Source organism: Malaclemys terrapin, chromosome 6 (assembly GCF_027887155.1).
Source record: "Malaclemys terrapin pileata isolate rMalTer1 chromosome 6, rMalTer1.hap1, whole genome shotgun sequence".
Lineage (NCBI taxonomy): Eukaryota > Metazoa > Chordata > Testudines > Emydidae > Malaclemys > Malaclemys terrapin.
This window is the reverse complement of record NC_071510.1, coordinates 84,968,423-84,982,564: the sequence shown is the minus strand read 5'-3', so window position 1 is coordinate 84,982,564 and position 14,142 is coordinate 84,968,423. Positions and strand designations below refer to the sequence as shown.

The 14,142-nt window shown below is 41.9% G+C and overlaps 1 protein-coding gene across 1 annotated transcript in view; it reads right to left on the bottom strand.

The window, feature by feature from the left end:
• MAP1B (microtubule associated protein 1B) overlaps positions 1–14,142 on the bottom strand; it is a 119,634-nt gene that overhangs the window by 27,653 nt on the left and 77,839 nt on the right. Inside the window, exons 3-4 of the mRNA XM_054031973.1 lie at positions 8,089–8,171; positions 2,187–2,327 (exon numbers count right to left, since the gene is read on the bottom strand). Coding sequence (XP_053887948.1) covers positions 2,187–2,327; positions 8,089–8,171 — 224 coding nt within the window. The remainder of the gene's footprint in view (positions 1–2,186; positions 2,328–8,088; positions 8,172–14,142) is intronic.

Here is a 14,142-nt window from a genome sequence, read left to right as displayed (position 1 = left end):
ATGAAATATAACTTTGAGGGCCTATTGTAATTATGCAAAGTGTGGGCCAATAATGGTGGTTTGGAATCTTGATGACTCCCATTAACCAGGACAATTGACTGCAGATGGCTCTGTTTTACCTCTAAGTTTTTCTGTATACATGTGTGCTGGCAAGTGGGTAATGAAGTCTTACAGTGACATGTGATCATGTTACCTGAACTGGAATCCATCTTTAACCTGGTGCTTTTCCATGGGGGGGGGACCCAGAGGGACAAAGGATTTCCACCTTATGCAAAAGTTATATAAGTGGGTGGAACAGAGAAAAGTGGAGAGCCATCATGAGAAATCCCCTAGCTACCACCTGAGCTGGAACAAGGGCTGTACCAGGGGAAAGGACTGTGCCCAGACTAGGAAGGCATCCAGTCTGTGAAAGAAACTTATTGAAACATCTCTTAGGGTGAGATTTTATCTGTACTCAATTGTATTACTGTATTAGGCTTAGATTTGGTGTTTTATTTTATTTCACTTGGTAATTCACTTTGTTCTGTCTGTTACTACTTGGAAACACTTAAATCCTACTTTCTGTATTTAATAAAATCACTTTTTACTTATTAATTAACTCAGGGTACGTATTAATATCTGGGGGGGGGGCAAATAGCTGTGCATATCTCTGTATCAGTGTTACAGAGGGCGAACAATTTATGAGTTTACCCTGTATAAGCTTTATACGGGGTAAAAAGAATTTATTTGGGGTTTAGATCCCACTGGGAGTTGGGCGTCTGAGTGTTAAAGATGAGAACATTTCTGTAAGCTGCTTTCAGTCAAGCCTACAGCTGTTAGGGGACATGGTTCAGACCTGAGTCTGGGTTTGCAGCAGGCTAGCGAGTTTGGCTCAAACCAGGTAGGGCACTGAAGTCCTAAGCTGACAGGGCAGGAAAGCAGGGGCAGAAGTAGTCTTGGCACATCAGTTGACAGCTCCCAAGGGGGTTTCTGTGATCTAACCCATCACAATACCTATGAACTTCAGTGGAGTTGCACTGGTGCCCATGAAAGCAGAATTTGGCCCACAGTCTCTGTTGAGAGATGTTGGACCAAATTCTGTTCACAACTACCCTCGTGCAACCCCACTCTCTCAGAAGATGTTGCAAAGGTGTAACTTCCTATTATCTTTTTAGATCCAAGATGACAGTTGATACCAAGGAAAGATATCTGTTTTTTAAAACACTGTCTGTTCACACTGTCTTTTCACACAGCGATAGATTTGTTAAAATGCATCAGTGTGGTTGCTCAGAGGGAGAGTGAATCAGATACGTGGGGCAGCCAATGTGTAATGATGATTTCAAAATGTGAAGAGCTGCTGTTAGGACACTGGAATTGGATGTCTTCAGTGATCTGGTAAGGGAGAAGTTGAAAATCATATGGCAAGCATTGCCTGTGGAAAGATCTGGATTTCTGAACTGGATTAAGCAACAGATTTCCTCACCAGAAAGGAATGACTTATTTACCCAACTGAAAATAGATTACTAACTACTCCATTCCCCTTCCCACAGTTTGGTTTTCTACAAGTAAGGGTAGGATTTGGCCCTAATTTTGTATGCATTTTTAAAATCACATTGTTTTATTAATCAGACAGGGACGCAGTACATTGTGGCTTATATCTTGTCACACACTTGTACATGATGCTAATTTTTAGATGTCACATTGGTTTCAGATATTATGAACTCTGTCCTTCCCTATGCAGCAAAAATAAACAGATTTGTGTTGAACATATCAGTTGTTAATCCTACAGATTGCTGTGTGTCTTATTTAATGTTATCTGCCAGGTAGTTGCTATCAGGCAAGAACTGATGTAAACAAGGTGTCAAACTTATTTGTAAAAGTAAAAGCCTTGTAAAAGTATACTGAATAAATAAGCTTTACATTTTAGACATGGGAATTTTACCTTCCATTTGTTAAAAGGCTCCCTGTTTTTTTATTTTGTAAAGTTATTATTGCAATTTGCCAAATTAAAATTTAATTTTGTTGTTAAATCAAAACTAAAGTAATGAATTAGACATTTTGAAGAAAATTGTGTACAGAGGGCCAAAGGACACCAACACTGAGGCATCAATTCTAGTTTCAAGTATATCAAGGTGGCCATCTTCAATGCATCGAAAAATATGTCATCATACTAAAACATTATGAAAATTTTTTTGTTAAGGACAAACCTCTTGGTCAGTGAAGATCTCAATGAAGTTCTGGAATGAGAAAGATCCTGATTGCAGGATGAGCTCTCCTGTGTTTTCAAAGCACTGGCCAGTTAGTACAAGAAGCTTGTGTCTTGCAGCATCTGTGATCATTAAGCGCACCTAAGGTAAAGAACAAAAGCACAAAAATTAAATGCAGCTACCACATTTCCAGCCTCTCTCTTCGGTCCAAACCCTGCTTTGCCTAATTTCAAACCCACCCACCCATTACTGGGTTTCTACTCTGTAATGTTCCACTCCATGTGTTTTATGGAAATATGCATATGAGTGTGAATATGATGTAACTGGAATACGCTTTATGCAAAAGGTCTCTTGTAAAGTATCATAACAAAGGTTATAAACCATTGAATATATTCCTCCTATTGGTATGCATGTATCATTCTTGTATCTGAAGCTAGAAATATGAAGTACAACTCTGAGGTCCTCTTGAAATTATGCAAAGTATGGGCCATTAATGGTGGTTTAGAATCTTGATGGCTCCCATTGACTAGGACAATTGGTTGTAAATGGTTTATTTACCTGCAAACCTTCCTGTTTACATATGGGCCAACCCAGGAAGAATGGACTAGGGGTCTTACCATGACATGTGATTATATCACATGATACTGGAATCCATCTTAATCCTTGTTCTTTTCCATTGATATGGGGGGGTGGGGACAAGCACAGACAAAAGATTCCCACCTTGTGCCAAAGCTATAAAAGGGGGTGGAGCAGGACAAACAGGGCTGCCAGTCATGAGAAAAACCCTGCTTACCACCTGAGATGTCTGCTGGAACTAACAAGGACTGTACCAGAGGAAAGGATTGGGCCCAGACTAGGAAGGAGTCTAGTCTGTGAAAGAAGCTTATTGGAACATCTCTGAGGGTGAGATATTACCTGTAATCAGTTTCTTAATGTATTAGGCTTAGACTTGTGTGTTTTTGCTTTATTTTGCTTGGTGACTTACTTTGTTCTGTCTGTTATTACTTGAAACCACTTACATCCTACTTTGTATACTTAATAAAATCACCCTTGTTTATTAATAAACCAGAGTAAGTGATAAATAGCTGGGGGAGCAAACAACAGTGCATGTCTTTCTATCAGTGTTATAGAAGGCGGACAATTTATGAATTTATCCTGTATAACCTTTATACAGAGTAAAATGGATTTATTTGAGGTTTGGATCCCATTGGGAACTGGGTGGCTGGGTGCTGGAGACAGGTAACCTGCTGAGCTGTTTTCAGTTAAGATGTAGCTTTGGGGGGCGTGGACCAGACCCTGGGTCTGTGTTGCAGCAGGCTAGTGTGTCTGGCTCAACAAGACAGGGTTCTGGAAGTCCCAAGCTGGCAGGAATCGTGGGCTCAGTGGTCATTACAGCACATTAGGTGACAGTCCCAAGGGGATCTCTGTGACCAAACCCATCACATACTCTATTTATAAAGGACACTTAAAAAAGATGTTGTTGTATCTGTGTTGGTACCAGAATATTAGAGAGACAAGGTATGTGAGGTAATATCTTTTATTGGAGCAACTTCTGTTGGTGAGAGACACAAGCTTTCACACTTACACAAAGCTCTTCTTCAGGTCTGGGAAAGCTTGAAGGCTTGTGTCTTCCACTGACAGAAGATAGTCCAATGAAAGATTCCTCCCAAAAAAGGTAGGCAGACAAATGGTTGACCTGTTATAGTGTACAGAACATGTTGTGCTAAAGTCATCCCTAATGTAATTCCATTGACACTCAGGGAGAGTTACACAGAATACCTAACTTATCTCACTTAAAAAAGAAGCAGAAAGAAAAAACAGTAAAGGAAAAATTAAAGGGGAGGGGATAAAAATGAGTGGAGAACAGGTACAATGAACAAATAAAACTGAAGAGACTGAAAAAGGAGCAAAGGACAGTGAAAAATTAAAATAAAAAAAAGTTACAATGGACCAAATTTATTCCTGGTGTACTGCTTCTGGATGTCAATGGAGTTATATCACGGACAATTTTGGCCCAACATGACCTCTACACTGTAACAGGTCAAACATTTGTATCCGCCTACCATTTTTTTGGGAGTGTGGTGACGACGCAGGAAAGGAAACAGAACGCCAGGTCTGTGGTAGCTAGAGAGCTTTACAAGCCTCTTGCAAAAAGCCTCCCAGGAAAACTTTTCCTGGGGTTTTTATTTCTCTCCTTACTTTGTTTACAACTCTTCTTAGTGGTTACATTCTTGCGCATAGAAGAGCCAGGCAGTATACATGCACATAAGATAACGAACCCATCTCTTGAGCGCGTGAACACCAGCTGCGAGGGTACAATCAAATCAGCCAAATAAGTTTCCCAAACACAAACGCTGGATTGAAGGTCACTCCTGCCTCGTAGCCATGGGAGCAGTTTGCCGCGCCCATGGGCTGGCGATTCGGGAGCTATGCATCTCTACATGGGAGCAATGTTCTTCTTTCCGCAATGCATAGCACTACCTGCTCTGTAGCTAGAAAAACTTTACTGACAACTAAATTTATCATGAAGAAAAAAACAGGTATAAATTTAATGAAAAACTGTACAAACTTGGACTAGTTTGTGAACTAAAAATAATCTGCCAAATTCATGAACGCTTATGCGCTCCAATATTCACCCATTCCTAACTTTAACCAATAGGAAATAGTCAGGTACACAATCTGAGTGATGCTCACAGTCAGAAAAAAATGGACACTGGAACTTGTACTGTGCTGGCACAGTATATTATTCTGAATAGACATTAGCAAATTGTATGGATGCCTGTTGGTTCAAAGAGATTACTACTGGTAGAACAAGTTTTTGAAGTTTTAAAGTAGATACTGAATATTAAAACTCTCTCTCTCTATATATATATATATATACTCTTTACCTTTACAGATTATTTTCACTTTCAAAACAGCCTTCACTACATCTGATAATTCCTAAGTTTTACTACTGCTCTGTCACTGCTTGTAATACTTGACAGCCTTTTGTCAAAGTAAAGCTTGTAGAGCTAGAGGGATGTCTGCTGGCTAAATATGACTGGAATCCAACTGAGTTTTGTATAAAGAACTGTGTTCTTGAATACATTTTTTGCAAAATATTTCTAAGCCACAAAACAGCATCTCTCAGCACTCCCAGCAAGCCAGTTTTATAACTTTATATATTGATTGTTAAGTGATCAATTGCCCTAAATTATTCTGTCTCATGCCAGGAAGGATGCAGTATTGACCTAAATCTCTGTTCAACAACTCTGTTTTTAGATTGTGTTGAAAGGGGCCACTGAAGAGTATGGATCAGGAAGACTTCCGTTTTGATCTTATTAAAGAAATGGCCCCGAAGTTTGAACAGCAGAAGGACCCCGTAATTAAAAGCAGGCCTAATACGGGCTTGTCACTAATTGTGTTGGATGATAAAATCCAACAATATCCTTGGTGGGTCAAAGATTTCTGTTTCAGAAGAGAACATTGATAAGTGCACCCAGCTGGCTGATGTATGTCACTCAAGTCTCATCTGTTTTAGTTGTATTAAAATTCATTAAAGAACTGGCTTCCTTCTTTAATTTTTTTTTCTCTTTGCAGGAGCAGTTCTGGGCAGTCAGCCAGCTTATGTATAAAACCACCAGCTTTTTCAGCCACAAAATTACTTCCTGTCTCATGAACCACCGATACATGACTGTCATATAATTCCCCTCAATTTTGTTTATTAACTGATAATTAAAGAGTTTCTACAGAGATAAAGAACTATGACAGAAACAAAACAAAAAATACTTGCAGTTTTTAGAACATAATACATAGCATGCATGGAAAAAAATGAAGAGACAAAGATAAAAAGAGTATAATGATGGCCTAATGGGGGACTATCAGAATTCTGTGCATTGATATAAGACCATTACTTTTAAAATAAATTGTAATAAGGTAGTATAAAATGGACCGAGATATGTTGTGTTCAACCCTAGCCTTGGTTGAAGCCCTATATTGTTCAAAGTAGATGAAAAGTATCAGGATGTCGCATGTTGTTGAAAGAAACCCCAGAATTAAGTCAAATATATGGTGTTTAATGAGTTTGTCTGGCCCAAAGAAATAGCTAATCAGAAGTTTTCCAGATGTGAGAAAGTTATAAAATTGTTATAGCAACAGAGCAGAATCTTCTTAAAATGAGAGAAACTGTCCATATACAGACTATAGGAAATGTATTTTGTTTTGGCAGTTTTGATGGGACAAGAATATTGCCTGTTTTGGACACTTCTTTCCTAGGGAGTATTTGCAGCTTACTGAACATGGTAGGATTTTTAGGCAGCATCCTGCTCAATGCATAAACCTGCATCACTAATCGGTCATCATTACCACAGGGCAGGTCCCAAGGATTTACAATCACACCATGAGCCTTCTTCTTTCCCACTCTGACAGATATATCATCCTGACTAGACAAGGAGATGGAACCTAATGACATCATCGCCTCCCTGGCTGTGTCCTGAGCTACTCCTGCGATATGAACTTAATGTTCCTGATTGCCATATGGTGGGGTGAGATGGCAATTTCTACTCCCACTTTTTTCCTTCTTCCACTTTCTTAATTCTCATTTTGACTTTTGCCCAATGAGAGTCTGGCTTAGCTAGCCAAGATAAAATTAACCTTGTAACTTTTGGCTGTTACCAGTTTGGCAGAATGAAAGCATTGAAGAACAGCCAAATCTCAGGAAAAAACAAACAACAACAAAAACCTTTTCCTCCCACAGACTGGTTAGAGAAAATTAAGAATAACCTACCCAAACATTTTCCAGAGCCAGGGCAGTAAAGCCAGGGTGCAGGAGTTACTAACTGGCCTGCATGCCAACTGCTTTTCCTGTGATCTTCCATCATTTGAACTGCAAGCCTCAGAGACAGAAGCTGCATTTTCCTACCTTTTGCCATTCTTTCTTGCCCCCCCCCCGTGATGTTTTTCTTCCTTTATAAGAAGAAAGGGGATCAGACTTTAACAGCAGAACCTAAGAGCTGCCACTTGAACTGACTCTCTCTTTTCTCATTAAATAAATGTGCTGCAATTTAAGAGATTCTATAACAGCAGAGGAAATAAGAGAAATTGTAATAAAGATGACTTACTTGACGTTTAAAGGTTTAAACATTTTGATTAGCATATCCTCCTTTTAGTTATGTGTGTTTAATGTTACACAATGTTAGTAAGAATCTCTTCTTTGGTAGTGTACAGCAATTAAAACTACATCCCTGGCAACAAAATACCCATTTGAAGGTTTTATACTTCTAATATGTTCAGAGGGGATCATCCATATATTCACTGAAAATTATTTGTTAACTGCATAAGTATCCCTATTTTTATCTGCCACACCTTCCTGGATGGAATGTTGCTTTGCCTCTCTAAGAGGGGTCTTGAGATACATGGCTGGTGCTTTGACTCTCTTCTAAAGAGTATGCGGGACTTGGAGATCTCTTGTTCTGTGATAGCCTCCAACTCTGTTGATCACGGCATGTGATTTCTTGGAGGAAAGATGTTATATACATGATAATCCTTCTCAAAGATCTAAAATGGTCTCAGAGGACCTGGTTTATATCAAGTTTAAAATAGACATACAGAACCAAGCCAGGGAGGGGTGCGGGAGCAGCAACACAAGAGCTCTCATCGCAGTTGCCTCCACTTGATCAAAAACAGATTTTAGTGGGTTGTTGGAAATGTAACCCTGAGAAAGGAGATATGAGTATTCCTGTTGTATGTTCTTTAAAATCCTATTATGGGAAAGGGAAACAAGAGGAAGAGATAAGAGAAGGCTGACACTTTTACTGACATTCACTCCCATATGTTCATTTATCTACAGTCAGAATACCCTTTCCTCTTAGTCACTTATGGTGCTTTTATGACACATCCAATAAGACATTTCCAGCTGACTTACCTCAGTACTAACTGCTTCATCTGAAGGGTTAATCAGGACTACTGTTTCTAAGACATCACTTCTGTGGTGAAGGATTTTCTGACCTGTAAGCACAGGAGAGGAATAAAGAACCATAAAGCTTCGTAAGTTAAAACCAACACTTATTTCACCTAAGCACATGTCCTCCAGTGGGCCATCTCTCATGGCACCCAGAGCAAGGGCACTGGCAGTGTCACCTACATGCATCCAGAGATGCCACCAATGTTCCCCTGGATGGGCCAGATCCACTGCTGAAGGTCTTCACCAACTGGCAGTAGCACCTACCCGTCTCTTCCAACTTCCCTTTTTGACTGAATTATTCCTTGGTGTACCTGTTGGTCTGTCTGAATTAAATTATAAGGTCTTCTGAGTGGGGATCGTGGGCCAGCTTTTACAGGCCAGCTGAGGACCTGTCCCCATGTCTTTAATGTGTTTTTTAAGCTACTTCACCTATACACTCTATGAATAAGAACACTCTATGAATAATTTTCTGGGAGAAATTATTTATCAAACATGCAGGATCCTTGCAATGTTCCTGTCCCATATTACTTGATCTTTCGGTTGTACACAGAATTTCTAACGGTCAATGTTATTAAATAAGAGTGAACAGACATTCAATATGCAGGTTCCTAAATGAATAAAGTCTGTGTGGTTTTGGTGCTGTGTCATGGCACATTGGCTTTCATAGTTAGTAGTTAGTCTGTCTCCGTATTTAATAGTGATATTCATCTCCCTGGGAGTGGGTTCCCTAAAACACAACAGGGCTCTTGACATTTTCTTTCTTATGTTAATTGGTGATATGCTTATCAGCATTTTTTCTGTGAGAACTGCAGCAAGATTAATTAGCAGCCTTATTGTGAAGGGAATGCCATCCAGAAACCCTGACTGGCAATTAGTCCAACAACCAGAATAACTGTCTCTTGCAAGCAGCATCTTGGTGTCAATTTAATTAATTAATTATGGCTTAAAGAAATGTGCAAGGAGCCCAGAGTAAACTGCCCATTGGCTAAGTTGGAAAATTCCTCTTAAAAACCTTAATATTAATACATAAATCAGAAGCAAGCAGCATGTCTGGAAACACTTCCTAAGAGGGTGGTGTTGATTCAGCCTGGGTTGCAGGCATCTGTAGCTTCCCATGCAGCCTCACCGTCCCATTTTAAAGATTTCCTTGCAAGAGAATCCAGCACAGGAGTGCCACTGATATACTGGTGCTGCACATAGCACTTCCTCAGCATTACCAGCATAAGCTCCTCTTTCTGCAGTACCAGAGGATCACCATGTTTGTGGTGATTCTTCACGTATCCTTCCCATCCTTGTGACCCAGCAGGAAGAGAAGAATGAAACTAACAATACTTAACTGAGTTACACTTTGCTGTTTCTCTTGTGGGCCCCTCTAGGGAAAAAGCAGCAATCCTGAGGGACCACACAAGAGACACAGAAGGGGAGGAAAGACATGGAAATGAGGATGAGACAGGCACAAACAGGAATGAGAGAAAGGTGAACCGAAATATACAACCAGCTGATGGAAGAGGGATGAAGCATACAAATGGAGGAGGACAGACACTCGAGCATCAGGCTAGTGGCAGACCAGGAGAATTAAGGGCTGAGCTTGATCTTCCATTCTCTGTGCCAGCAAGTGAGGAGTGTTGTAGAGGCAGTGCATTCAGCCCCTGAGAGAATAAGTATGTGGCTGTCTCATCCTCATTTCCATGTCTTTCATGTCTGGTAGCCCTTTTAGGTTGAGTCATGGAGTAGTATCAACAGTCTCTGGAGGAAGCTCTGCTAGAGGGAGGCAGATTGTGAAATATCATTTTTAGAACAAGGGTAGTAAAAGGAGAAACCTGTCAGACCACTACAATGGAAGACTGAAGCAAAGAGAAAACCAAAAACAAAGAGGAGAAAAGAGAAAAAGTCTATGTGTGTCAGAAATAAAAGCTGTGGAGGGAAAAAATAAACATACAAAATCCTGGGGAGATGAAGACACACAATGAAAAGAGGACAGAACTAATAAAAAAGGAAAGAAATACAAAATGGGTAGTATAATTTAAGAGGAGAGATTGTATTTAAAGATTTTTGGCTAATAATACTGTGGGGAAGTACCTTGAAGCAGCATCCTGGAAACCCCATATTCACCTGTGTCATATAATTATGATATATTTCATACAAAGCATGCCATGTAAGATATCATGTGAAAGATCCTGATCTGCTGAAACCCACTGTTCTGTCCAAATATGTATATTGTTAGTGTGTATGACGTTATGAGATTTTGCTGTATGGTTGTTAGTGAAGTATGTTGTGAGTTTGGGAGTCGCCCAATGCTAATTCTCCAGTGACAACAACAAAGGAGGTGACCAACACCCTGGTGGGCATAGAACGATTATCACCAGCCATTGACCACCAGGAGAATAGTAAACAAGGGATTAACAATTCAATGACAGTTGCGCAAGCACCACGCAATGGGGACTGCTCAACTTTATGACTCAGTTGCACAAGACCACACCAGGGGGATTGCTCAATCCTGTGACTAAGCAAAGCCCACTAGGCTAGTATCTTCCAGGCACATGGAATGAAGATATAAAATAGGAGACAGTGGCATCATGCTTTGGCCTCTCTCTTCTCCTACCTATGCTAACGCTGAGAAGACAAAGACTTGAACTGAGGAAACTGGTCCCAGGCTTAAAGGGGAAGCCTGTGTGTTAAGAACTGTAACATCTGCTGGGGCGAGAAAACTGCTTGATCCAAATACCTAGTCTAATAAGGTTTAAGATTTAGACTGGTGCTTACATTTTATTTTCTTTGACCTTTTGTGCCTAAAACTTAGAATCACTTAAAATCTATCTTTTCTGTAGTTAATAAATCTGTTTCAGATTTTACCTAAAACAGTGTGGTTTGCTTGAAGTGCTTGGGAAATCTCAGCTGAGTTTACAAAGGTTCGTGTGTCTCCTCTCCACATCGAGGGGTGGACTGGGCAATGAACTTACCCTGGTCAGGCTTCTGACCAGGGCAAGATGGCTCAGTTCTTGGATGCAAGGCAAGGGGCTTGGGAGATTTGCTGGTGCCCTTCTGTGTGTGATTTGTGAGAGGCTCAGGGACCATCTTTGCAATCTAGTTGGATGTGTGGCTCCACATGCTGTTGTGCTGAGTGAGAGCAGCACCCGGAGAGGTTTGCTGCCTGTCACTAGCAAAGCACCGTGAGAGACAGCCCAGGCTGGAAAGTTAAGGAGGCACAACAGTATCCCAGTTCCAGGGTGTACCCAGGGATCCTGTCACAAATACGGACAGCTTAAAGAAACTCAGTAATTGCGCCAGCTATTTTTTTCTATTTATGTTACTTGAAAGAGAGCATGAAAGTATGTACTGGTGAATGGGGGAGGGGCAGGCATCACTCCTTGACAGCAAGATTTAGGGTTAGCATTCCAATCTGTAACTTGATTTTCATACATTCACCTGTATCTCCCCAACTGAAACACATATTTAGGCCTAACTTCAATAAAACCTCCATCTAATTCCTTTACCACAGAAGCTTTAGACTCTAAAGTTTAGAGGGCCCTCTAAAATGTAATATGTCAAGGATTCTGCTGGCTTCCTCAGTGAAAAGATTAGCCAGTCTATAGAATATGGCCTTTAGTGTTGGGAGGAGAACAAAAAAACGGTTGTCCTTCACTTACTGCAAAGATTTCCTATATGATAATTTGGTGGCAATGAATGAAATTTCTGTTTCATGCCAAAGTATATGTAAGGATGCACAATTCCAGTTTAACACAAAGAATCAAATTCTGACTTCAGTGAAACTGCCCCAGTTTACACTTCTGTAACTGCAATTTGGATTTGTATCTAAGGCCTGGTCTACACTACGAGTTTAGGTCGACTTTAGCTGCGTTAAATCAAATTAAGCCTGGACACGTTCACACGACGAAGCCCTTTCTTTCGACTTAAAGGGCCCTTTAAACTGGTTTCTTTACTCCACCTCCGACGAGGGGATTAGCGATAAAATCGGCCTTAGCGGGTCGGAATTGGGGTAGTGTGGACGTTATTGGCCTCTGGGAGCTATCCCACAGTGCTTCATTGTGACCGCTCTGGACAGCACTCTCAACTCAGATGCACTGACCAGGTAGACAGGAAAAGCCCCGCGAACCTTTGAATTTCATTTCCTGTTTGCCCAGCGTGGAGAGCACAGGTGACCATGCAGAGCTCATCAGCACAGGTAACCGTGATGGAGTCCTAGGATCTCAAAAGAGCTCCATCATGGACCGAACGGGAGGTACAGGATCTGCTCGCCATATGGGGAGATGAATCAGTGCTAGCTGAACTCCGTAGCAGTAAACAAAATGGCAAAATATTAGAAAAGGTCTCCAAGGCCATGAAGGACAGAGGCCATAACAGGGACGCACAGCAGTGCTGCGTGAAAATTAAGGAGCTAAGGCAAGCCTACCACAAAGCCAGAGAGGCAAACGGAAGGTCCGGGGCAGAGCCGCAAACATGCCGCTTCTACGCGGCGCTGCATGCTATGCTAGGGGGTGCAGCCACCACTACCCCAACCGTGTCCTATGACTCCGTCACTGGAGAAATACACAGGGAAGCGGGTTCGGGGTACGAGGAAGATGAGGATGAAGATAATGTAGATAGCTCACAGCAGCAAGGAAGCGGAGAAACCGGTTTCCCCCAACAGCCAGGATATGTTTATCACCCTGGACCTGGAGCCAGTAACCCCCGAACTCATCCAAGGCGTGCTCCCAGACCCTGAGGGCACACAGGGGACCTCTGGTGAGTGTACCTTTGTAAATATTACACATGGTTTAAAAGCAAATGTGTTTAATGATTAATTTGCCCTGGCAATCGCGGCCAGTACAGCTACTGGAAAAGTCTGTTAACGTGTATAGGGATGGAGCGGAAATCCTCCAGGGACATCTCCAGAAAGCTCTCCTTCATGTACTCCCAAAGCCATTGCAAAAGGTTTCTGGGGAGGGCTGCCTTATCCCGTCCGCCATGGTAGGACACTTTACCACGCCAGGCCAGTAGCACGTAGTCTGGAATCATTGCATAACAAAGCGTGGCAGCGTATGGTCCCGGTGTTTGCTGGCATGCAGACAACATCCATTCCTTATCGCTCTTTGTTATCCTCAGGAGAGTGATATCATTCACAGTCACCTGGTTGAAATGGGGCGATTTTATTAAGGGAACATTCAGAGGTGCCCCTTCCTGCTCTGCTGAACAGAAATGTTCCCCGCTGTTAGCCATGCGGTGGGGGGAGGGGTGAAGTGATCATCCCCAATAATTGGGTGTGGAGGGGGAGGAGGGTTAGTTGGGTTTGTGCTGTATGTTAACCCAGAAACCGCAGCCCCTCCTTTTACATTGCAAACCCATTTCAAATGGCCAACCCAACGGGTGCTTGGAATGGGAAATGAGGGTGTTACTGTTTGAAACCATTCCCACATGTTAAGAAGGTTAAAAAAGCCAAAAGACTGTGGCTTACCATGGCTGCCTGCAAGCCAAAATCTGTTGCCTGGCACTGCGTGAGTGATCTCTCACACCAAACCGGCAGGCCCTCAATATAAGAGGAAAAATGCGACCTTGTAACAAAAGCACATGTGCTGTGTAATGTGAACAGCAAAATTTAACGTGAAAAAGTATACCCATTGTTCTCTAAAATGTGTCTTTTTTAACCACCTCTCCCTTCTCCTCCACCAGCTGCAAATGTTTCTCCTTCACAGAGGCTAGTGAAGATTAGAAGGAGAAAACGGCGGACTCGGGATGACATGTTCTCAGAGCTCCAGATGTCCTCCCACGCTGAAAGAGCACAGCAGAATGTGTGGAGGCAGTCAATGTCAGACTACAGAAAAGCACAGTATGAACGAGAGGAGAGGTGGCGGGCTGAATCGCAGGATGAACAGAGCAAGTTGCGGGCTGAAGATGATAGGTGGTGTCAGCTTGCAGACAGAAGGCAAGAGTCGATGCTCCGGCTGCTGGAGCATCAAACTGATATGCTCCAGCCTATGGTCGAGCTGCAGGAAAGGCAGCAGGAGCAGAGACCGCCGC